This window comes from Tympanuchus pallidicinctus, unplaced genomic scaffold (assembly GCF_026119805.1).
Source record: "Tympanuchus pallidicinctus isolate F22 unplaced genomic scaffold, pur_lepc_1.0 scaffold3, whole genome shotgun sequence".
Classification (NCBI taxonomy): Eukaryota; Metazoa; Chordata; class Aves; order Galliformes; family Phasianidae; genus Tympanuchus; species Tympanuchus pallidicinctus.
In genome coordinates this window covers 99,684,639-99,709,759 of record NW_026294747.1, presented here as the reverse complement: position 1 = coordinate 99,709,759, position 25,121 = coordinate 99,684,639, and the positions used below count along the sequence as shown (strand labels likewise).

General features: G+C 36.0%; 1 protein-coding gene across 5 annotated transcripts in view; it reads right to left on the bottom strand.

Moving 5' to 3' along the window:
* Positions 1-1,723: 1,723 nt before the first annotated feature.
* The window catches only part of ATP2C1 (ATPase secretory pathway Ca2+ transporting 1), a 62,362-nt gene continuing 38,964 nt past the window's right edge, over positions 1,724-25,121 (bottom strand). For all 5 annotated transcript variants that reach the window (XM_052696301.1, XM_052696303.1, XM_052696304.1 and 2 more), the window contains 20 exons: positions 22,014-22,169; positions 21,265-21,333; positions 19,446-19,521; positions 18,947-19,013; positions 17,780-17,904; positions 16,674-16,771; positions 15,223-15,318; positions 15,035-15,124; positions 13,671-13,775; positions 12,234-12,390; positions 10,812-10,982; positions 9,743-9,840; positions 8,167-8,217; positions 7,285-7,451; positions 6,637-6,705; positions 5,776-5,892; positions 4,971-5,118; positions 4,244-4,339; positions 3,309-3,450; positions 1,724-2,548 (listed from right to left, as the gene is read on the bottom strand). In XM_052696301.1, the coding sequence (XP_052552261.1) occupies positions 2,412-2,548; positions 3,309-3,450; positions 4,244-4,339; positions 4,971-5,118; positions 5,776-5,892; positions 6,637-6,705; positions 7,285-7,451; positions 8,167-8,217; positions 9,743-9,840; positions 10,812-10,982; positions 12,234-12,390; positions 13,671-13,775; positions 15,035-15,124; positions 15,223-15,318; positions 16,674-16,771; positions 17,780-17,904; positions 18,947-19,013; positions 19,446-19,521; positions 21,265-21,333; positions 22,014-22,169 (2,235 nt within the window). In that variant the 3' untranslated portion in view covers positions 1,724-2,411. The remainder of the gene's footprint in view (positions 2,549-3,308; positions 3,451-4,243; positions 4,340-4,970; positions 5,119-5,775; positions 5,893-6,636; positions 6,706-7,284; positions 7,452-8,166; positions 8,218-9,742; positions 9,841-10,811; positions 10,983-12,233; positions 12,391-13,670; positions 13,776-15,034; positions 15,125-15,222; positions 15,319-16,673; positions 16,772-17,779; positions 17,905-18,946; positions 19,014-19,445; positions 19,522-21,264; positions 21,334-22,013; positions 22,170-25,121) is intronic.

The following is a 25,121-nucleotide window of genomic DNA, read 5'->3' as shown; positions in this document are numbered from 1 at the left end:
TTCAGGGACTAAATTTTGTTTCTTGTCTACACTGACAGGTAAATTCAGAACGTGAGACTTAGGCTGGCAAATGAGCACTTTGTAAAATTTGTTTAAAGCCTAGCAAATAATAATTCTGCCCTAAGTCAATACGTTTGTGCTTATCTGCACTTCTCTATGTACTTGGATTTCTAGGACTCCAAGAACAAATGCAGAGCATGAAGCAGTCAAATCCCATGGAGAAGATTATCAACAAGAAGTCTTACTAGGTGAAAGATACAGTTGCAGCACTTTCTCAAAATGCAGGCTGGTGCAAGTGATTCTTCGTCAGCACGCATCATCAGTTTTTACTGCACCTTTACTGGGATTTGAAGAATTTTAAATACTTTACTAATGATGTTTTAAAATGTTCTGAAGTTGCACCAAAATACTGAACACTCTGGTAATACAGACCCACTTGTCAAAGACAGCAATAGTCCAACAGAAAGAACACTGATACATCTTTTCAACTTCTGAAAAGCAGAACTGCTGGAAATGAGAAAATTGTGCTAAAAAAGATCATTTCTTGTTTGAGGCCTTATCAGCTCAGTGGTTTAGCTAACATCCTATAGTAAAGGTGAGTGCCATATACTAAAGTCTTTCCCCTTACTACTAAACCTCCTGCACATTGGCACTGCAGGTAATAAGTGCACATTCAGCAGGCTTAGGGTAGGCCAGAGTAATAGATAAACTCTATAGGCACAGCAGACAGTGCTATATACAGTTCCTGCATAGCATGTGGACTCAGTTCCCATCTACCACACTCTACTTCCTAATAAAATCTGGGAATCTCTGGGAGGATGTGGGGGGGGGGGGAGGGAAAGACTAAGCAGAATAACCTATCAGCAGGGTAATTCATACAATACCTTCCAATCTGCCTTATTTTCCATGAACTTTCCAGACTCTGAGGATGGCACTTAGGGCAAGCCACAAAGAAACGTACAAAAACATCCCACTGCTCATTTAGAATTTCTCAGTAACCTTACTGACAGGAGGACCATCTTGTGACAGCGTGCCTCTGAGCCAACACCAACACAAAATACAATTTGCAGGCTGCAGTGTGGAAGATGTGTATCCACATGCTTTCAGTCAAAAGATATTATTACATTCTGTCTTCAGCTCCCTTGAGTTCCTGCACATCATCTTTTCAAGATTCACTGGATGACTGTTCCTTCCATTTCCTCAGGGCATAATTGGTCCATCCCTAACAGAAACGATGACAAGAGCTGCAAGACTGAGGAACACAGCTGTTTGCTTCTAAATCACTGAATATCTGAATATCCAGACATTATCATATATCAAAAATTACTTCTAACATCAAGATACTAATCTACCACAACACTTCTTGATCCACAAAAAGTCATTTTGAAGATTAAAATTTTAAGTTACCCTAAGAGAAAGCTATTGTAATAATAGGGGAAGAAAAAAAAAAGAACAGGAGGGGTGCAGAAGGAAAAAATCAGCTTATTTCAAAGAAGGCTGGCATTTTTGGCCATTAGAGTGAGAATTAGCATGTTTGCTTTCTAATTCAGTATACCACGTAATTGTAAGTCAGATATTTCAATACTAGTACTGCCTTATTAATCAAGTAATCTAGCATCTGTAAGCTCAAGTAAATGTGGGACAAAGCAGGTATCCAAAACCATCACAAGCCTGACAATCTGGTGTAAATGCCAGTTCCTTTTAAAGCAAAGAGACACCACACTCATAAGAAAAGCAAACATTTACTTCAAATTGCAGTATAGGCTTTTCAATCACAGAAAAAGAAAAGAACAAACAGTGATCCGACAGCGGTCACATCCTGTGCAAAAAGAAAAAACCTCCAGATACAAAAAAAACCTGTAGCACAAGGTACTTGAGCCGCTTACACATTGCAGGATGAAGTAAATAAATACAGTAGCTAGAATATGGCACTCTTGTGACAGACTAAACCCAGTGGAATGCCTCTGAAATATTTTTTTAATCCTTGTATTAGTAGCAAAGTCCCACCACCGTAAAAGTAAAATAGTACAATGTTTTAAATAAAAACAAACTAAAATATTTATATCTAAGAGAAGAATTTTATACAATTATGTCTCTAAGTGCAGAAAATGGGACTTGGGCTTAGATCGTTCTTTAAGTTAACCCCCCCACACACAAAATCCCATTAAATCTCAAAAGTAAATTGGTTTGAGGAAAAATGTTACCAAAGTTGCATAATTTCAATTGTTACTCCCACGGTTGGAAGTTAAATTCTAAACAGTCTTGAAACATCAATGTTCATCATTAGCCAGTGAAACAAAGGACTTGTCAAAAGCCCTCGGGACTTCTTAATCCTCCAAATATTGTTTTGCTTTCTCCTACATCTTCAGACAGCAATCCCTAAGTTTGCAAACAAAAGAATGCAATATGCATCATACATCAAGAAAAGACGAAGTTGACGAAGAAGAACTTCCATGTTTCTGGATCTTTTCCTTGCTTCTCTCAAACTTCTTTATGATCTCAGTCACTATGCACACAGAGGAAGTGAGTCCTAGAAGAAACAGTAAATCTGGAAAAGATAATTAGCCGTTTTAAAACTTGCCATTTAAGGTTGAGGGCAGATTGACAAAGGAATATATGACTTACAAGACCTTCAAATTGCCTGCCTATTACTGGGTAACTTGAGCAGAAATGAAGCAAGAATCATTTTGCAGAACCAGACAATTAGTGTGCATAGTTCATGCACAAATCACAAGGACACACACGCTATTTCAAACTCTTAAAGCATTTCATAACACTGTTTTTATTAATACCTAGAAAAGCTAAGAACACTAAGCAACATAATTAGCTTTATACTGAAACGATATTCTCAGAAATGACACCAGGATAAAAAGACAAAGAATTATCTAAAAACACAGAATCATAGTTTGGGTTGGAAGGGACCTTTAAGATCACCTAGTTCCTTTTTGCCTGCATCAGTACTCATTAAAACTCCTAAAATATTCAAGCACTTCAGAAATCTAAGTACACAATCATCTGTTTTGTGTGCAATACGCACTTAATTATGGTTTCCAAACAAAATGTCTGAAAGTTTTTTTTCCCCTCTTAAAAAGGATCAGCAGGATTGGTTTTCCTGCTGTATGGAAATAGAAAGAGCTCTTACAGAATCACTGAACATTTAAGTTGGAAAAAACCTTTAAGATCATCAACATAACACAACCAAATCCATCACTAACCCACGTCCCTAAGCACCATGCCCACTACCATAACCCAGTGCTTTTACAAATTAATCCTTCATGTACCATTCTTTGAAAAGGAACATTTCTTACCCAAGACACTCAGGCTCTCTGTTTGGAAAACTTTCTGAAGTGGAGGAAAGTAAATGACCAATAACTGCCCCATTATAGATCCAAGGACAGCATAGCAGAACATTTTGTTACTGCAAAGTCCAATCTCAAACACAGATTTGGTCTGTAAAACAAGCAATATATTACACTGTACATGTAATTTTTATTGTCTAGACAGGAAAATAATTCATAACTTTTTTCATATCAACATTTATAAAAGTATAAAAAAAAAAAACAACTGTTGAATTGCTAACCTTGAAGATAATCCAAAACACGTTCTTGAGAGGATAATTTAATGGTAAACTGAGTGCAAATCTTGCTTTCACAGTCAAGAATTTATTTATTGAGCTCACTTCTCTACAAGTGCCATGCATTAGAAGTTGCCCACTGTACGAGAAGGATGTGTTTTTGTCTACCCTGACATTCACATCAGAAAACAGACTGCAAATTAGATTAAATGTAGCAATGTGTAATTTATTCAACTCACACAAAATTTCAGACTTTGTCTTCCTTAGAACAAAAATTTAAACAGAAAGAATTCTTAAAGCACTTTTTCTTAGGCTTTCCTACGGCTGCAAACTTTGAAAGGCCTTCAACAAGTTTCAGATTCTGAAAAAGTTACTGAACTGATAAGATTTCCAGGAAAGAAAAAACTCAGTTAAGGCCACGCAGCAATACAAGGGACCATCACACTAACAGTTTTCATTAGGAGTTTCCTTGCCCTTGTCAGAATGCCAGCATGACTAACAAACATCATTTGTATCACAACTTGAGAACGCTAACCCTTTCACTTATTTTTACAACTCTGAAGCTTAATAGTACTTGTAAAGTACATTTGCAACAAAACACAGCAAGATCTTCCTTAGAAGGGAGGTACTGATGTAAATACTACATAAATAGCAATATTAATCACTCACCTGAGATCTAGAACTCAAAGCATTGAACATATCAAAAAATACAAAACAGGTGAAGGTCATGGTTGTATCTCGAGGTGTTATTACATTGTCTCTTAACTGCCAACAAAAAAATAAAATTGGCTTTAGCATGCTTTAATTTAAAGCTTCAGCAACTAAATGCAGTTACTGCAACAATACAAGTTCTATTAAGACATAAAAGCAAAACCATCTGCTTGCTCCAAGCTCATTCAAGAAGTCATAACAGAAATGACACATACATAATTTATAAGAACTTTAGATCCAAGCTGTGAAGACTTGACAACCCTTAATGCAAGCAGACAGAATACCAAGAATTCTACGATGCACTGCTAAAAGTTCAGCTTTCTTTTCTACTGGGAAAAGAAAGGCAAACAGCTGTTTCCTAACAACCTGGCTATAAGTTTTTGTTTGGCTTTGACGTTTTTTGTTTGTTTGTTTGCTTTTGCTTTTATTTGTTGTTTGTTGTTTTTTTTTTAGAGTTACTTTGCATTGGCCAAGGTTTCCCAGATGCAATTGGGATCTGTATTAAAAACTCTATTTCTCATTTCAACTGCTTTGAAATTCATCTTCTCTAGTCTTAGTTATTATTAAATAAGCATACATATATCTTGCAACCAAGTTCATGCAAATTCTGAATTCCAAATTCCAACCGCTAGAATCGAAATGACTTCAATATGCTACCGCTTAAAGTTTTGTGTTTTTGTCATACCTCTCTCCAGAAGACGAACAGTGTTCCACACACAATAATTATTGATGACACCAGTATCTTAACAATCAAGTTTTTGGTAAGAATGCTATCCTTCAAATTTCTTGGAGGCTTCTGAATAACATCTTTATCCACAGGCTCCACCCCAAGGCTTAAAATTAAAGAAGTAGCTCAGATTTTTATCATCATAATTTGTTGCTTCTGCACAAAGACTAGATTTCACAGGTGGGAAAAACAGATTTGAATCTTCTCTCTACAGCTTAATAATCACTTCATTTAAATAAGCATCTGTTACTTTCACCTTTAAAGCACTGAGTTATAAGTATCAGTAACAGGTTATATTTCAACACTGCAGTTTCAGATACCACATAATTCTGAGCTCTATCAGACAGTACAGAATTAGTAAACAACAATCTGCTGTATTAGCAGTGCCCACTCTTTCTGCTACCTTGATGACTAAGGAATTCTACTGCTAGCTCCCTTTCATTGCTCCCTCCACCGCCTATCCACAGTGAAGAAAGTCAGAGGAAGACTCTGGACAGAAGCCAGAATCTTGGATGCTGTGGATCTGTAGGTATCATGCTGCTCCCCAACCAACCACTGCTGGATACCAAAGAAAGTCAAATGAATGAACACAGAATTACACTGCAGACATTGTAATGAGAAGAAAAAAATTGCTGTTTCAGGAACACATCACTGAAGTTAAACACTTGACAGAGTTTCTTCTACAAGCAACCCTCTTCCTTGCTTAAGTAATTCAACCACAAACCTCTAAGAGAATTTAAAGTAAAGGTAAGCAATTACCTACCTTTGAGCTGGAGGCCCATCCATAATAATATTGATCCATAAGATCTGCATGGCATTGAGAGGATTAGGAAAGTTCATTAATGTAGCCAGTGAGATTAAAGTCAATGCTGCTATACTCCTGTTGAAAGAATTCATTTTTATAACTGTCAGCATGGAACATTTCTGAAGATCTACTGATAACTGCTTTGTAAGCAAAACTTGATGTATTTAAGAGTACATATAGATTTTGATTACTTCAATCACAACTACCATAATTCTAACTTTAAAAGGTGAGAATATTATAGAATGGAACAACTGGAAGGGACTTTGAAAGACCATCCAAGTCCAATTCCTTGCTCACCTTAGGGCCAACCAGAAGCTAAGGCATGTTATTGAGGACACTGTCCAAATGCCTCTTGAGCATTGACAGGCATGAAGAATCAACCTCCTTGATGGGAAACCTGTCTAAGTGCTTGACCACCCTCAGGGTAAAGACATTTTTTCCCATGTTCAGTCTGAGCATCCTCTGACACAGCTCTGTGCCACCACTTGTTTAAAGAAGCACCAAGGTAGTGCTATCCTGTTTCTGTGCATCCTCTCATTTACTGACTTTTCACTTTTTAACAGGAAAAACTATAATAGAGGTCTGCTTACTGAACTATTTTCTGAACCTCTGAAAATGAAACAAACCACCAAGTACAAAATAATAAAAATTCAATCCTAATATTATTTTGCCATTCTGACCACTGATATTTTCGAGTACAGTCTATCAGCACGTGAAATCTAAAATGTTCATATGAGTTCATATTTGCTTTGTGAGGCTGTGGTTCAATCACAATGAGGTTAGAACCTTCCAATATTGTCAACAATGCTTCAGACTTACGTGCTCAGTTGAAATCTAACAAAATTTTTTATGTTATTATAAATTCCTTTACCCTCTTCAATGGCAGACCTGCAATTAAAAACAAAGACCATACCACTAAAGGCTACTGCAACAAAGCTTAAAACAAATGAAGAAAGTGTGTTATTTCTACTAATTTAAGCACAAACACAAATGTCAAGAAAAGAGTGGAGCTGAAGTTCTTTGACAGTCACTGTAAAATCAATTTTACTGTATTTTACTTACATTTTACTCTAAGATCAATTACAATGTTCTTATTTTGGCTGCTTTCAAAATGAAATGTCAATAGAAAAATTTCTTCCTTTTAAGACTCGCATCATCACTGATGCTGCTTCCAGAATCAAGGTAGATAATTAAAAAAATACAAACAAATGACACACATTTTCCAGAAATGATAAAAATGGAGAATGAGTTCAGAAGACCATGTATTCTTATCGCACCAGAATGAAATATGTACAGAGTATTTTTTCATCCTCTGGTACAAGCTGCACTTTGCCAACACAATGACAACAGCAAGGAAGTGATTTCTAATACCTGGGACAAGTATACTCTGCTGCAAAAAGCCTTCCTCCTTTCCTTACTCAGGCAGTGTTTCATTAAAACTACATAGCACAGTGCATCAATACCTACATTATTGTCTGAAAATCATCATCCACGAGGATCATATCTGCTGCCTCTTTACAAACATCTGTTCCGGTTTGTCCCATTGCTACACCAATATCTGCAGCCTTCAGAGCAACAGCATCATTCACTCCATCTCCTGTCATAGCTACTACTGCACCATTATTTTGCAGGGACTAAAGAAAGGGAAAAAGCATAAACCAGAGATTGAAATAGCCTATCCTATATAATTTTTCTAAATACAATGGTTTGTGGTTTTCCCAAAAGAATTATTTCAACATAAAATCCTGAAAAAGTACAACTGTTTGTATCTTAACTAATTTCTTACACAAGATTTTACATCACATTTTAGATCATATATTCAGTCTAGATTTGAAAGCTAGGATATATAGAACCTTACTGTTACGGCCCTTTCATAATTCTCAAAACATTCTGTCTTTTAATATTTGACTTCCTATTCTTTGTTGATAATTAATATGAGAATTAGAACTATTGGAAAAGCACATCCCTCTTTTTGTTAGCTTTGTTTTTTATCTTCCAAATGGAAGCATTACCTCAGACACGACTTGAAATTCATGCCGTTTTATTGCTTTATTTCTGCTTCTCAGAAGTAGCAGAAATATGGCTCCCTCAAGTTCCCAGTCGATTCAACTGCAATGCGACAAAATCTCAACTCCCAGCTCCCACCATATAACAAACTGATGCTGCCTACCAGCAGTTGCACAGCCCTCGTGGACATTACATGCTTTTTTCAAGTCATATTTTCAGATGTACTTCACTTTCTTTCCTGGTTTCAACCAGATGCTCTGCAGCACGTTATACTTTAAGTACGCGCACTACAAACAGAGCTCACAGCCACTGTCCAGCAATGCAGCCACCTGTGAGACATACCTTAATGATTTTTAATTTATGTCGGGGACTGGCTCTGTAAAATACTGCGACCTGTTAGAAGCACAACGAAGAAGGAAAAAAATTGAGAAGAACTGCGTAAGATACGGTAAAGCTAGAGGATAAAAGCATATTGTCTGAGGCCAAATATGCCCTTGTTTATTTTGAGGCCAAAGCATCACTGAAACATGTTTTCATTACAGTGACATCATCAACTCAAGGGATGACTTAAAGGTAAACAAAGTTGGTGCTACTTACTTCAAGACAGAACATGCAATTTTACAGCCCTCTGAAATAACGAAGCAATGAGATATAATGGCTTGCTACTGGGCTTCTTGACTAAATTAATGAAGACAACAAAAGGCAAGCAGCTCAGGAAATTTTAATTTTGCTATTTTATATAGCATAGCATTAACACATTGAACTTTTGACTAATGAAAATTCTATGGGAAGAAATTATTATTCGTCAGTGTTTTTTCTACCTCTCGTCTACTCTGTAAATTAATTTGACTAAGTGGAATTCAGTTCTCAAACAAGTTCCACGTTGAAGTTAGACTTCTCAGCAGACTCATTAGACTGTACTTCACTGGTTGATTTTACTCAATTCCTAATAAGATTTTAAATACATGCTGGAAATCCAACTGGGTCTCAGGCCAAATGTGCACAAAGTAATTTTGTTGCTTTTTCTTGTTATTTAATGTGAACAGCCTGTAAGAACAAGTATTACCAAATAAACATGGGGTTTTTTGGTGAGTCATCAAGACACAAAGCTTTCCAGTTAATGTGTTCAAATCAGATACGTATTTCTTAATTGTACTGGCTTTTGGCTTAGTTGCATTGCTAAAGCTGCAGCCTAATTTTGCAAACTAAGCAGAATTCTGAAAACTTGTATACATTTTGCAACAGAGACAAGCACAAAGCTCAATTACATTTGATTAGGACTATACGTTTACCATGATGACACTAGTGAATGCATTTAGTTACTTAATAAGAAAAAGGTATTGAAGCAGTCAACATAACAAGTAGATCTCTCAAAATTCTTAACCAGTGGCTTCAGATCAATCAGAAATCATTTAAGATTCAGATAGCTATTCTTATGAATTCCAAAAGGACAGACTGAAGGAACAGAAAATTGTAAAGTCATATAAAAGTACTCAAAGAACTAAAATGGTCTAACAATACAAAAATGTTAATATAAAAATATAAAAATGGTGCTCACTGAAAGGTGGCAAAATGGAAGCTCCAATACTGGTGCTAAAAGATTTAAAAACATATATACAAAAGAGAAACTGACAATCTGAAGCATCAAAGAGGAATAAAAGAAATAAAGACTGAACTCACTAAAAAGATAATCCCATGAGTTGAAAGAAATGAATCTTGCTACAATCTTCTGTCAAAGATTTGTTTGACCTGGGACAGCTTCCACATTCAGTACTAAAAGCCTTTGGTAATTTACTGTAACAGTATTTCCATTACTGGAATCTCAGAAGTTACATTTCAGCTTTCCACAGATAAAAGCATTTCTCAATATAAAATATATCTTTTACTGCACTTCAGTGCATAGCATATTACTACAAACCTTGGGTGTTATTTGAGAAAGCTGCTGGATATCCAGATCATCTATTTCTTCTCCAGAGATTGCCTGTGAATTTTTGGAATACAGTCCTAGTCGACTGGCTGGAAACAGATAATAGAGGAGGTATTATAATAACTAACACTTAAAACAAACATTAAGCAGCCAGTTACTTTTTTAAACTATTATTTTCTGCACTATTTCAGATTTTAAATGCCCACAGCACAGCATCCTAACACTACTGATTCAGTATACTGAGATAAAAGTGAACATTCGAGAAACACCTGCACTATGAAGTCTGTTCTAATCAGGAATTTATTTCCATTAAAGTTTTCATGTCAAGGTCTGTATCTCATTGTGTCAGGCACAATCTAAACATAAGAGCCCACTCCTGCCCAGAGAATTTACAATTCAAAAGTAACAGGACAGAAAATGAGAAATAAGATGGAGATGTGCACAACTCTCAGATGCAAAATCACAACTGATAAAGTACTGCTAACTTCAAGATGTAATTCTACATGCACAATCAACTTTTTCCACTACTACCCTGTACAAAAAGGATCTATATTCTGGCTAGCATATTCTATTACAAAAATAAGTTTGTTTAAATATTCATTTAGTTTAAACATTTACTAGCAATACTTAAACTTCAAACTTAGTCACATGAACAAAACTGGATTGGGAAAGCACTGAAGCACCACGTTCATCATAAATATTGTCAGCAACTACTTTAGTTTCTCCCTGTTGCTATAAGACAGTCATCCAAAGCTAATGGTAGGGAAGGTCGCTTTGGTGAGAACCAGAAATCAGGCATGTTGCAACAATGTAGTAAGAAAACAACATAGTTTAAAATAGCAAAACATCACAAATCACCAAATGAGAAAGACTGTATTTTAAGCAGAAATGAAGGTGCCACGCTATACTAGTTCTATCCTAATTGCACTGTGTCATGTGTTAAGGCAATACACAGAACTCAAAAATACTAAAGATTCAATAACCATATTTCATACCTATTATCCAGGCACTGTCAACACAGAAAACAAGTGAAAAATGGAAAGCAGATGACTATTCATACCAATGGCAACTGCAGTCTCCTGTGAATCTCCAGTAATCATTTTTATTGCAACTCCCGACATTATCAGTGTAGTAACAGCTTCTTTTACACCAGTTCGTGGAGGATCAATTATTCCCACAAGTCCCAAAAAGGTCATCTGCCCTAACTCAGGACCAGAAGCTAAAGCCAGAACTTTCAGGAAACAAAGAAAAAATAAGTTAGGATTTGAAAATAACATTTCCACCAACATCTAAAACAACTGCTAGTATTTGTTTTCCAAAATTAAAACTAAATAGCACGTAACTATATCAACCAAAGGCCTCAGTACTGAAAGCCTTTATAAGTAGCTTCATAAATCAACCCAACAAAAGTAAACGTTCACAAATCAGACTTAATTGAATTGGTAAGTTAGAATAAAGCAACAAATAAGGATTGCTATTTCTTCTTCTTAAACACTGGTAGCAATGTCTGTTGTAGCACATAGTACAGAAGTCTTTATTAAACACAGGTTTTTCGTGTTTTCAAGAAATCTTTCCCATTTATTCACAGCTTAGAACATTTTTGCTTCCACTGTGTGAAGAGGAAAAGGTCATCTAGTTTTGGTGGTTTCTCTGTACACAAACAGTCTTTTATACCAGATGACAAAGGGAAGATTGGTTCAAAACAAAACAAAACAGAAAATAAACATACATTTTCTTTATTTAAATAGAGACATATTTTATTGACTACATGCCAAATATTTTCTGGAATGTCTTTTTTACAGTAGGAATCTGAAGAAAACAGGCACAAAGAGATACCACTACTCCTTGTGAAACCTCTCAGTTTCTAATCATTTGTATCCTAGGGCTTTCCTGTGCCATAAAGTACCCATACTGCCACATTTAGAACATCTGAATTAACAACCTGCAGGTCTCTTTACAGAAATCAAAGACAATTATGGCATCCCAAATAATGGTTTGCCCACGACCACTTCCAATCAATCATCTTCTGAAAAATACTTGCAGCTATATTTAAAACTCAAACAGTCTGCTAATATAAAATGTAATCTTAATGGCATCTTCTGACTTGCAATCAATCACTTATGCTAGCCTAACTCACAAAGGTGCCAGGAATCAAAGAGAAAAATGAACACACACATATAAGAAATAAATTAAAAAAAAAAAATCTATGAGATATGGAAGATGCCAAGTGACAATGTGTTTTTCAGTTGTTATGGTTGCAAGCAGCAGTTCCTTTTCTTACCTGCTGGAATTCAATCAGTGTTAATATGCAAACCTTAAATACATCACCTGCATTCCACTTCTCCATTTTAATGAAAAATTAACCAACACAGTGACGCTTCTTGAACAATAAAAAATCTTGTATCTGAATAATATTTTAATTTGAACAAGCAAGCAGTACCATTTAAAAAATAATTACCCCCAGACACTGAAACACTCTTACCCCTAAGTCCTGCAGAGCCCATAGATGTCTTCTCTTGCTGGTATTGCTCTCTCTGTTGCTGAACGAGAGGTAGGGTTTGCCCCTTACAGTTATATGATGTACAATACCTAATGACTTGTTCGTAAGCACCTTTCATGAAGCAAACCTCTGGTTTGTCCTACAATAGAAAGGAATTATGTAAATATGTGTGTCTGCATAAACAAATATATATATGCACATCTGTAAGAATGCTTTATCTATACTTTTCTGAAAAGTCTTCAGAACATGTAATGCAAATGAAAGTTGCACTTTGAAGCAACAAAAACCCCCAAAAAAACCCCAAAAAATGAACCCCAAATTGAACCCCAAAAAATTTGAAGTATCTGTATAAAGGATAAAGGAGTGTTAACACCAAAATAGTTAAGCTAATCATCAATATCTTATTATTTCAGTAGACATCACTCACATGATATATTGTGGGGTCACAGTTTATAAACCAAAGAGGCCATTCAAAGGACAGCATTCAAACCTACACAGTACATTAGACCTGAAAGACCCCTAGCTCATCACCTGACCATCTGTCTTTCTCCACAGGTCATTAAGTATATCACCTTCATCCCTGTACCCCAAATAACAGCTCTAGCATTTTCCAGAAAGCAAGCTAGCCTCGGTGGTACAAAGGGACTGCAGATTCACTGTCTATCTTGAACATTTATTCCAATGTTAAATCAACTTATCGTTTCCCTTCCTCCCTTCTCCGTTAAGAACTGCTGCTTCAGCTCAATTTCCAATCACTGATTCTCATCTTCTGTTCCCTGTTGCGCTATAAAGGCTCTTTTAATACACTTATTTTCTCTCCTTGAAGGTGTTTATGCACAGTAGTCAAGACAGTTCAATTTTTCTGATAGGCTTAACTGACAGAGCTCTAATTCCACTGCACTTTCATAGCCTTCAAATAATTCATGCTCCTTTTAAAATTGTTTCCAATTTTTCAGCAATCTTTCAGAAATGCTAATACCAAAACACATCAGACACTGTAAATCATATAGAAAAAAAAATCATCTAGCAATTCCTGCTCACTCAAGAAATTCTTGATTATTCAACACCTACACATTTCTTCTTGCTCTTAATTCTGTATGTAACTGAAACAGCAGAAGTTTAACAGACTTGCTTTAAATATTTGATGAGTACAGAGAAAGAAGAAAAGTCAATTCAAAGTCTCAGATATCAAAATACTTAGCATTATTTCTCAATATGCCTTTTATGGAAAGAATTTCTTGGCCTTCTTATTTTCCATTTCAGAGCTTGAAACTGAAATTAGATAATCAAACCATATTCCCAGGACTGCATCTTACCACCAGCTTGCCACAATCTCTCAAGTGAAAAATGAGGACGTTAAATAGAGTACATAATGGTTCTACAGAGCCAGTGTGCAAGGAACCTGTGAATCCAGTTTACCTGCTGTGTTCTGTGAACACATTTAACTGCCATCCATTTCTGCTCTGAGCTGAAGGGATATTCAGCCTTCCTTATATAGTCCTCCTGGAGCCCATCTAAACCCATCTGTATAAGATAGAAAAAGCACCATAACATAAGCACCTTTCTTTTCCAAATAGCTAAGCATTTTGTTTTGACTTGTTAACAGTAAGGAAAGAAATCTTCAAAGTTGCTTATCAGCACACTGTTCTCATTAGACAAACTTCTGAAAAACAAGCCCGCAATGAATCCAGTACCTTCCTTCAGGCTTCAGCATAAGTTAGAACTTTTCTTTGATTGAAGGACTTTGAAAAACCTTGTAGATTACGTGTATGACAAAACACATTTAAAACAGCAATGCTTTTTTTTTTTTAATATCTATATAATTTCTCTGCTAGAAGGGTCTAGAATATTATTATAAAAGGCTGTAGCAGAGTTGGGAGGAGGCAAGACAGTCGTTTAAAGTTCAAATGATCCAATCTGAAAGGATTTTTCAAAAATTATCATCAGTATCCCCCAAAGGTTTAAAACCAACCACAAAGAGTTCAGACAAAATGCATTTCATTCTTCCCACAAAACACATCTCGCAGAATTTCATGCTCTACCCTTAACCAAGTCTGAGTGCTGATTAAAGCGGCCACCTGCCATAAGCCATTCTCAGTATTTAGAGCCTCACAACTCTTTCACTACCATCCATTCCAGCAACAGATGTGAAACATCTCTCTTCTCTTTCTTTAGGGTCTTGCCATAACAACATCCCATTAGTCCTTTACAGTCAAAGACTGGAGAATGGGAATGAATCTCAGCAAGGCGATAAATCTCAGTCCTCAGTTGCATGGGGAGAAAACAACTGGGACACACTCAGCTTTGAAGGTTTCTGAGTTTATTCATCATCACAGAAAAAAAAAAACAAGTACTAAAATGTCTTGCCATGCTTCTCAGAAGCTACAGCACGTGTCATAGCATAAAAATAACATTTAACCAGCATTCACAATTCAAACTGCTTGCTCCCAGCACTTAAAAGCACTGCAAATACTACAGACAACGTGTCCATCATCAGGTTCTTACTGCTTCTGATGACACAACCAACACTCAACAGGTAAACTAGCCTCTGGTGAGCAAAATGACAGCACTGCATGCAAAAAGATGACAGATTTTACTTCAGTTCCAAATAACTTAACTTCCTATTATCTTTCAGAATGCCCAAAGACTTCCAGCAGATAAGAAGCACAGGAGATAAGCAGTTGTAATGCAAATCTAGTAGTCAAAAATGAAGGGAAAATTGATGAAAACAACACCTTTATTTCTACACATCTGCCATAAACCAAAAATTACCAAACACCCACCTTCATTGCAAGTGCAATTAAAGCCCCTTCTGTTGGCTTCCCCATTAAGGTGTTGTTTCTTATCAGAGCATCATTGCAGACACAGCCAGCCTAGGAGATGATGAAGAAATGGGAACACAGCATAAATGTTGTGTACAGTTCTTACTCCATCATCAACTAAAAGTCACCTTTTTGTTCCAGTATCTCACCTCAACAATTTTGCTAACAGATGGGTTGTTATAACCATGAATAACTTCACCATCAAGCATCACATCTCCAAACCTGTTATAACCTACCCCGGTAACCTGTAAGACAAAGAGCCAAAAGCAGTACATAAAACAGTTTGTGAACCCAGTGAAAATTACATTAATCCCAGATTTTCACTATGAAATACAGAAAACTGAAAGCAAAGCCATTCATTATGATGGATTTTACCCAATATGGACTCTCCTATTAAGTATCTAATGTAGCAGGCACTAGATCAGGGAAAAAAAATCTGAGGGCAACTAAGTTCTTCCATGAAATATACCGGATGCTAATTTCCAAAAATGTAGCAATTTTGTTCCTTAGCATAAATAAATGCAGTGTATGTTGTCTCCTTACTTAATTAGGACACGTTTGGTTTTTTTCCTTCCTCCTTCTTTCTTCTGCTTTCTCATTTTTTCCTCCCATTCCCCGCTACCCTGGTTAATAATGCATACCCCTGCAGGGGAATGGAAGTACACATCTGAGTCCTACTTTCATGATGCAGGAAGAAGAAAATCATACTTGAATGGCCTCTCAGCTGAGACTTCAGAAGTGTTAAATGCAGTTTAATGCAGAACGTTAGCGCAGAAATTGTATTTTTAATGCATAAAATGTGGGAATCCAGATAGAATCCCAAAAAGTCCTCAAGTCTACAGCATTAACAGGTAGCATGTTTAACAGCTACTTCAAATTCTCTTTCCCTTAGGAAAAGGGAAATGATTTAATATCACTATAAACAAATTATGCTAGGAATAAAGAAAAAAAGATAATTACAGCATTCCTACAAAATTTGAAGAATGGAAACTAAGTGCCAGGCAAATACAGGTAAGTAACACAAAGAATTAAAAACACCCAGTATTTATTCTCATAAAAGTTAGTGACAAGGTCTCCCCATTAACTACAGTGTCAACAAAACCCTATGCATGAGGAATCTGAAAAGTTCAGAACTTGTTTGAAACAGTACACTCATTTTGAAGGGTTTACACAATACGTTAACTTTTAGCCCAAATCTGGATTCTCCCGCTATTTTAAATGTTCTTAATGTTTAATTTTCATTTTTATGCACCTGCAGCAGCAAAACATACTAAAGAAGAACATCAAATCTTTGTACTGCATCTCAGCATCATTATGACATGCAGCCATCAAGAGATTAAGAATCTTATATATTATACAAGAAAGAAAACAAACCTAAACCCTTCTGTAACTACAGAACACTTGGATAATACAGCTTCAAATCTGAAATACTAAATGAATGAAAGAACAGAATTAGCCAGAAATCAAGGAACTAAGATTTGATACAACAAATTTACACTACCCTAATTAATGCTTTACAAACAGTATAATCAAGAGTATTTGAGCTGATAAATGCAGTGAAGTCAAAGCAAAATTTAGATCTAACAGTCTGACTACATACCTCAGCATGCTGCCCATCTGATGTGAAAATATGAGTAACCGTCATCTCATTCTTTGTCAGAGTCCCAGTTTTATCTGAACAAATTACATTGCAACACCCTAAAATAATCAAACAGCACTGGTAAGACAAAGCCTATTTAGAGTAAGTGAGTAGCTAACAAGAACAAATTTCTAGAAATACTGCAGCTGTCTCTATGAAGAAAAAAAAACCAAGATGTGATTCAACAATGACAGGCAATTTTCAACTGCTTATGAATATCTGTACACGGTTCCTTACAGATTTGCCTGATAAATCAAAAAAGGTAGTCAAAATCCCAAATTTGTAAGTTGCCTCAAGTGCTTCCATTCATTACCTCCTTAATTTTCCTCCAGTGCATCTCAAACTATTACCAAAATCTCTATTGACACTCCTAGCAGCATTCTTTCATAGATAAGGTGTGACTTGCTACTACAGCAGCAATTTTTAATGAGACTGAAAATGATTACAGAAATATGGAAATACATACATGCTGTTTTAACTCAGGAAAAGTACTTTGAAAGAGCATTGCAGTGTTTTGGCATTCCTGGACCCAGGACACAAAATGTTTCTGAAGTCATTTTAAAAGACGAAAGCTTAAGTTTTAGCACGAACACTGTAACAACCTTAAGGTGCATTATTATAACATTTTTTTTAATATTTAAGCTTGGATTTGCTTCCAGCTGAAAATAACGTTCCCGAATTCACACCATGAAGTTGGTTTAAAAATCATTTCCCAAGTCTGTTATTTGACAGGAACGTTTTTGAGCAAACTAAAAATACTTCCACTGAAATATTTTCATTGTTCTACCACAAACCAAGAGTTCTCCATACATCTAACTACACATGCATATTCGAGTACCGAATGCCCTTAGTTTGACACACAATTAATCAATGGGCTGACAGCTGCAATTAAAACACAGTGGTTATAGGGCACACAACTCATGTAAAAAGCATTCAGTTTAGAAATGATACACCATACTGCCAGCAAATAAGAATATTTGCTTTATTTTTACCATTGGCCGTTAACATTCTAGTTGATTTCCTATGATTTATGTCAAAATACCATCTCAGAGCTAGTCCTGTCATACCTAAAGTTTCAACAATAGGCAGTTTCTTTACAATAGCCCGTTTCTTCACCATTCTCATCACACCAAGGGCCAGCGTCACAGTTACAACAATTGGGAGCCCTTCAGGAATTGCAGCTACAGCCAAACTGAAACAAAAACAAATACACAAATATCTGGTCTTAGAACCTCATAGATAAACACACGGCACTGATGTATTCACAGCTGAGAACGGTGCTTCTATAGCTATCTGTTAGTGGAAGCTAAAAGCAAAAGGAACCAGCTGTCATTTGATTCTAACCATACATCACTCATTAAGGAACACTTTGAAGACAGTAACAACATGCAATGGCTTAGACACTTCAACTCAAGCAAATGTAGTTGGGGGGGAAAAAAAACTGTACATCTGTTTTGGATATAGAAAACTCATTTTCTGAAAAGCAGGCCAGGATGTGAAGAGTCAGTGTGGTCAGCACTGGAGAGAACTGGAAAAAGATCACCACTTCTAGTGCCCACTGATCCACAGCTACCACTTGCAGATTGAACTATGGCAGCATGACAAGTGTTGGAATAGCACAGAATTTTGTTAAAAAAATTAAAAATAATTGACAGTACTGTAAATGAGATTGCAATATTTCACACAGTGCTCGAAGTTGCAGTTTTCATTGACCCTTTTTATTTAAAACAACAAAAAAAGCCCAAACACTTAAATGTCCCATAGATCCTGTTCTGTTATTTAAATAAATGCTTTCTGTTATTTAAACTCTTCTGCCTTGTGCACCATCCAGATAATTAGCAACTCAGCAACTTTTCTGAGAGTAGAGAATTAGAGCATATAGACTGTGTTAATTCTCAGCAAACAGTATCCTAGGATGAAGCTTCCATAACGTGCTAAAAATTAACTGAAGAAGTACATGACACAAGGCTGGCATTCACTTCATTACTTACAAGCTTACTCAGTTACACAATTTGAATTTCTGTCCAATAACACTCAGAAATCACCGCACACGTACAGGAATATGAGGAGATGGACCAATAGTTACCATATCACTGAAAATTATTAGCTTCCTTTTCTGCAGCACAAAGTCTATTACTTATCTAAACTTAAAAACAGAATCTGTGTGGACGTACATTATAATATTACACTTCCTGTAATGCATGACCTACACTGTTTAAAGACAAAAATCTTACCTCACGCCAATTGTGAACATATCAAGGATATGTTTTCCTTGCAACCAGCCAACCAGCATAATAACTCCTATAAAGAAAATAGTTGTCCTAATAAATACAAAGCCATCATGTACTGTAGCCTAACAGGAAAAAGAACTCTTAAAAAAAAATCTGTTATTTCCTTCAGTGTTGAACATGACTCCATTATTATGACAAAGATGAAGAAAGTTTTTGCCAGTCAAGTAGCCCAACCATACCTGCAGTGAGGTGCTCACTTCTGCACAACTTGAATTAGAATATAAGACATGCTGCAATTTGAAAGATGCTGCATTTAGAAGATAGAAAACTGTATTTGTGTGAAGAAGCAAGGAAACACCCTTATGATGAAACTTATGTTATTAAGCTTCAGACAATTACTTGCATGAACTCATTAAAGAAGTGGAGAATACAAAAAGATCAAGTCCCTCAGGCCCTTAGGTCAGTCACAAAGTAAAGTAGGTGTTTGCATAGATTTTCTTACCTATTATACCAAAGGAATACAAAGAAAGCTGTTTTCCTAAGAGATCCATGCTCTTCTGTAATGGTGTCTTTGGAGCCTTGGTGAACAACAAACATCCAACAGTTAACAAGAACAAGTTAACAAGTATAATCTATATCAAATATTTCCTCAGGTGTGCAAATTTCAAGACTTTGTCTTGGAAACTACTTGACTAAGATGCAGCTATATAGCATTTTTCCACACATTCACTGAATGAAAAGACAGGCTACTTTGTTCCCTCATCATGTAAAATTCAATACATTTGAAGAACACATCAAGGAAACTAAGTAAAATTCAGAAATATCCTTTAGGAGTTGTGTGATGTTTACAGCTAATATAAAAATTCTTATCAAAGACTTTGCAAAAAAAGCAAGGTTAACCAAAATCGACCACATTTCTTCCAGACATAAACGTCCTTGATAACAAGAACAAAACAGACTTTTGGAGGCAGAAACATTAAAGCCCTGAAAGACCAATTCTACCTCAATTTGCTAACTAGCTGCAAAAATAGACAAATAGGGAACTATAGGAGTATTCAGTGCCAAAAATGCAGTAAACAGGATACCAACAAGAACAAAAAACACATTATATATCAATATGTATTCATTAAAGACTTTTACACTGGATGCCATTTAGTTTGTTTTGTGGTTTTCTTTGTTGCTCTTTTTTTTTTAAAATACTAATATATGCAGGATTACAGTATGGAAAGTGTGGCAATAGGAAGGAAACAGGTTAATTTAAAAGTTTCTGCTGCACAAGTCAAGGCAAAACAGTGCCCACACTATGTGGGGAAGCTGACTTAAGAGTTTAATTCACTCTTACCATCAAAATTTGCTTTTAAAGTAAGATTATTATGAAATAAACATCAAAAATAACCGCAAAGTACTCTGCTATTTCAGAATGTTGATGGTGCAGAATGCTCACATACTTTTTTTTTTCATTAATAATTGCAAATGTTACAATACAAACTAAAACCTATGCAATGGATCATATTTTCCTTGCATATGTAATGAAGTGGATTCCTCTTTGGGTGACTGGACAGCAGTATTCCCTTGAAAGGCATAGCAAGGCACTGCAGCTAACTACACGAGGTCAGTGGTGCACTCCCAGCTGACACATCTAACGCCCCACCTAATAGCCTCAGCAGCTCTGTTTTGACACATTTCAGAAATGTAATTCAGGAGAAAATGCTGCCTATACTATGTCTGATTGTGCTCTGACAGCTGGAGACAGACTGTCACCTTCCGACCCTGTGTTGGTCAGGCAGCCAGAGAAGAGGTTAGAAGGCCACAGGAACACAAAGCATTCAAGAGACTGACATCTGAGTGGATCAGAGTGCTGCAATAAAGAAAGTTACTACAGGAATTTGGTATACTGAAGTCAAAGTGAGCTTCATAACTTCAGGAGGATAAGCTAGAGATCATGAAGCAGCAGACAAGGCACACAACTCTAAACTGCATGGTACAAACTTTGAGGGGAAACATCCTGTGTACAAATATGCCATACAAATCCCTTCTGTACAAACTCAGTTCCACTTGAAAAACACACTTGGGCTAAATGCAGTAAAAGTTGTTCCATTCTTGAAAAGCTTTCGAATATTATTTTCAAATATAACATATTTAGGTCACTTAGGGATAATATATTACACTGAATTCAATTATTGCTTTCATGTTTGAGAGCTAAGATTTGTTTTAACTAGAGAGAAGAAAGACATGAAAAGCACTGTAATTAAATCTAACAAAGTTCCTATAAAATAAATCCCAAAAGAAACATGCCCATGTTTCTAGATATTCTCTCTTACCTCTTCTGCTTGCATCATTTTGAAAACCTCCCCAAATTCAGAGTTTTCTCCTGTTCCAATAACAATGCCCTAAAAAACCCAAATAAATGAAAAAGTCAATTCAGATCTAAAGTTTCATTTTTAACATTGGTGATTGTTCTTGATAGCTTTGACTCAAACACTGGGCAAAAGCCATTTAGTCTGCTATGATTTTGTTGACTGTGTTTGTAATTTTAACTACTGATACAAATGAGAAGAATTTTTCTTAAAAAAAGAAATATACATTTCAACTCTCAGAAACAAAGTGCTATTCTGTGTACTGCTGAACTATTAAGGTTTTGCTACAGATAGTTACCAAACAGTGCAACACTCCGCTAACACCAACCACAACCACAGGTCTTCACACTCTAACACACCAATGCAGTTCTGCAAGTTTGGGAATGCCACATTCTAGACAGAACAGTTTCACATCTGCTTCCTCCCAGTTTGAATACTCTTGATTATAGGTTTACTTTCAGTGTCTGAAAAAGTGCCACTGAGAACAGCTCTGCACTACTGCACTACGTTACAGTAAAGTCACCCATATTTCCAGTAAACATTTCTATTTCTATTCCATTTCATTACTGTTGTTTTAGAAAAATAAAAATACATGCAGCCAGTAAAGAACTGATATCAACTGGTATAAGTGAGCATTAAAAATAAGAACCGGGGTTATTCAAATTCAACATTAGAACCTGGAAACTATTCTTCCCTATCACTCACAATTTTACCTTTGCTTTTCCACATCTGACCAATGTTCCCATGAAAGCAATGTTGCTCCTTGAAGTGAGGTCTCCATTGGTAGCTGCTGGCTGAGGAGCTGTAGATTTAGCGCAGGGAGCCGTCTCACCTGTGAGGCTGGATTCATCGATAGAAAGGTCCACAGCCTTTGGAAACAAAATATACAGACTGCTAAGAGCCATGGCAATCAACTTTTGTAAGTAGCTAGAAACGGTAATAAAAACTTCCCAACTCTGACCATTAAAAATATATCCAATTTATTCACATGGAAAAAAAATGATATGTCAATATCCACTCTATTTTACAGCCAACAAAAGCCAGCAAAGCAACAAGCATTCCTACAGAACATTGCAGTGTTGCTCTCACTTTGCAAAGTCAAAGTTTACTGCTCATTTTATGTTCTGGATTTTTTCTGTAAAACAGTCAAGAGCTTCTAACAGATGCATTCCGTTGGCAAACAAAACAATTAACTGGGAGTGCAAATGCGTAGACATATTATATCCCTCTCAATTCTTCCTCTGTCCAGTTCCTCTTAGTGTGGCCAATTAGGAACACAACAACAAAAAATATACCTTATAAAGGTTGTTTGTTTTTTTTTTGTCCACAAACTCCCTACAGGGAAAATGCTATTCAGGCAAGAGTCACAATAAACTGCAGAAATGTCAAAAATGTCCTTCCTTCAGGTTTCCTACTTTTGTTGGATTTTTGGCAGCAAGTGTGAGCAGTTAGAGAAGGAAAAGAAAAAAAGGAGTTATTCCATTAAAACTGCGCAGCTGTCTGATAGGAACAAAACAAGTTTTCTATACATAGAATATAAAATGAAAAATGCCTTATAAAAATAACAATTTTAAATGCTCTTTCCCAGTTGACATCAACTCTAAAATCATCTACTGATTTTAAAGAGTATTGAATAGAGCCAAAGCTTGAATCATAGAATTCTATTGACACATTCCAAGTAACATAATTCTGTGTTAAGAAGTATAAAACTCTTATTTGTGACTACATTTTAATACAACCTTCTTGAGAAAAGCAGTGCTTGATAAAATTAAGTTACCAAACCTCTTTGAAAGGATATTCCTTGCAAAAAGTAAACAAGAATCAGTCACATCACACTTGGTACCACCACACATAACACATCATTCTGAGCTTAAAGAGAATTTTTGGTTTGCTTTTTTCTGAGGGGAAGGGGCTTTATTTTGAGTTAACTTGGAAGCTCTCCAGTTGTAGCTGGACAACAAAATGCTGCTAGAGCCAAAATAATTTGGTCAATGTAAAGAAGAGAATTGTACTTTTATTGAAACGCTTTATGAAGAGTCAAATCCCCCTAATTCCTCCTATTCTCTCAAGTAGTTACAAGGACAGTACCCTTTCTTCAAAAGATGAATTGATAAAGGAAAGCAGCACTTGTCAAAAACTGCAGCGAATATTTCAATCAAAGTCATAAAGAACAATTAGAAGCAGTCTAATTAGTAATTAGTCTATAGTAACGCTTTATTTGCACTGTATTCCTCAGGCTGCAAGATTAAACAAGATGAAGTTAGCACACTGCTACCATTCAGATTTATCCATGAGCTCAGAATTATTTGTCATCTCCACCAAATTTAATTTTGTTCAAAGCCAAAGATGTTACAGTCACATTAGCTCTTGTTAGAAAACTTGATGGATGTCTCATTAATCTGCAGAAAACTTAGGCCACAAGTGGTCTTCAAATACCATTTTGAAAAATAAGATAGCCCCACAAGATTAGATTTTCTTTGTGAAATAAACAGCACCTAAATAGCACTTCTACAAATTCCTAGGACAGTATCCATGAGATCATGCTGCAGTGATTGCATTCTTTATCTGAAAAGACAACTTCCCTTTAGTCACCCATCCCCTAGCAATGCCTTCTGAGACAAGATGATTCTTCCAAAACAGGCAACATTAAGGAACAGCTAATTTCATTCGTCACCATATTTGGGGGAAAAAAGGAAAAAAAGGAAAAGGAAAAAAGCTTTAGCAAAAGAAAATGTAAAAAGTCTCAATCATCGACCCATGGAAGACACCACAATTTGTTCTACAGTCATTAAACTCAGCTCAGGTTATGAGTCGTTATTTTGAAGACTTCATTCCTGTACCTTTACAGTTTTACTTGCCATTGTTTACTTTACTGATGTGATACCAGCTTCCAACGCAAGGACAATCAAAACCTTAGGTTTCATCCAAGCACTTACATCTGTGAGGCAATTTCTCTAGGATATTTTTGTGGAAGAACTTAACATCCCATTAACACAATAGAACAGTAATCCTGCAGCAACTTTAGTACAGTTAACAGTAAAACTACATTCTTATTTTCTTTGTCCAAATACCTTATTTTTATGTAACAACTTCTGGCTTGCAGGTCCTTAAATAAGAAATGTAGAAAGCAGAACTTACCATTACAGTAAGATTGTGAAGATGTTTTTTACAATTTTATAAAAATAGGTGCACATGACAGTATTTCCTTATACCAAAAATATATATATATATAATACATCTTCCAGTTAATCCTTATTTGGATTGCTTTCTGCCCAACTCCAGCCACTAAATATTCAGAAAGGGGTCTTAAATGCTAAGCAAGTGATTTGCTAGGTCACATTCATCAGAAATGCCAAAGTATTTTATTTTATGATTACATATACTATTTGTACTTCCTTGTATCAAGGACTTGAAACTGACCTAGGCTCTAAAATAAAGTAATGCTCACATTCTACTGACTATTCATCTTTTTTCAGCAATGAAGAGGAGCTCAAAACTGAAGGGAAAGAAGAAACTAGGCCACATACAAGAGAGACTGGCAGGATGTTATATTTTTGCTGAGTAACCTGCCTAGGCTTTTTCTCCACCTACAGACAGGTTAGGCATAGGAGTGATCAGGAAACAGGCACAAGGCTAAAGGCGGGTGAAATCTCATTTACTGATTAAACTGTGCACAATGAATGAAGCAAAAAAAAAGACATAACAGCATAAATTAAGGTCTTACCAAGTTGGGTAAATAGTACAGGCTTGATCTGTGTTACCGTGGCCAAAGGTTTTTGTCATTCTCTAGTAGTTTGGTGCACATCTATCTTGATTTGGGC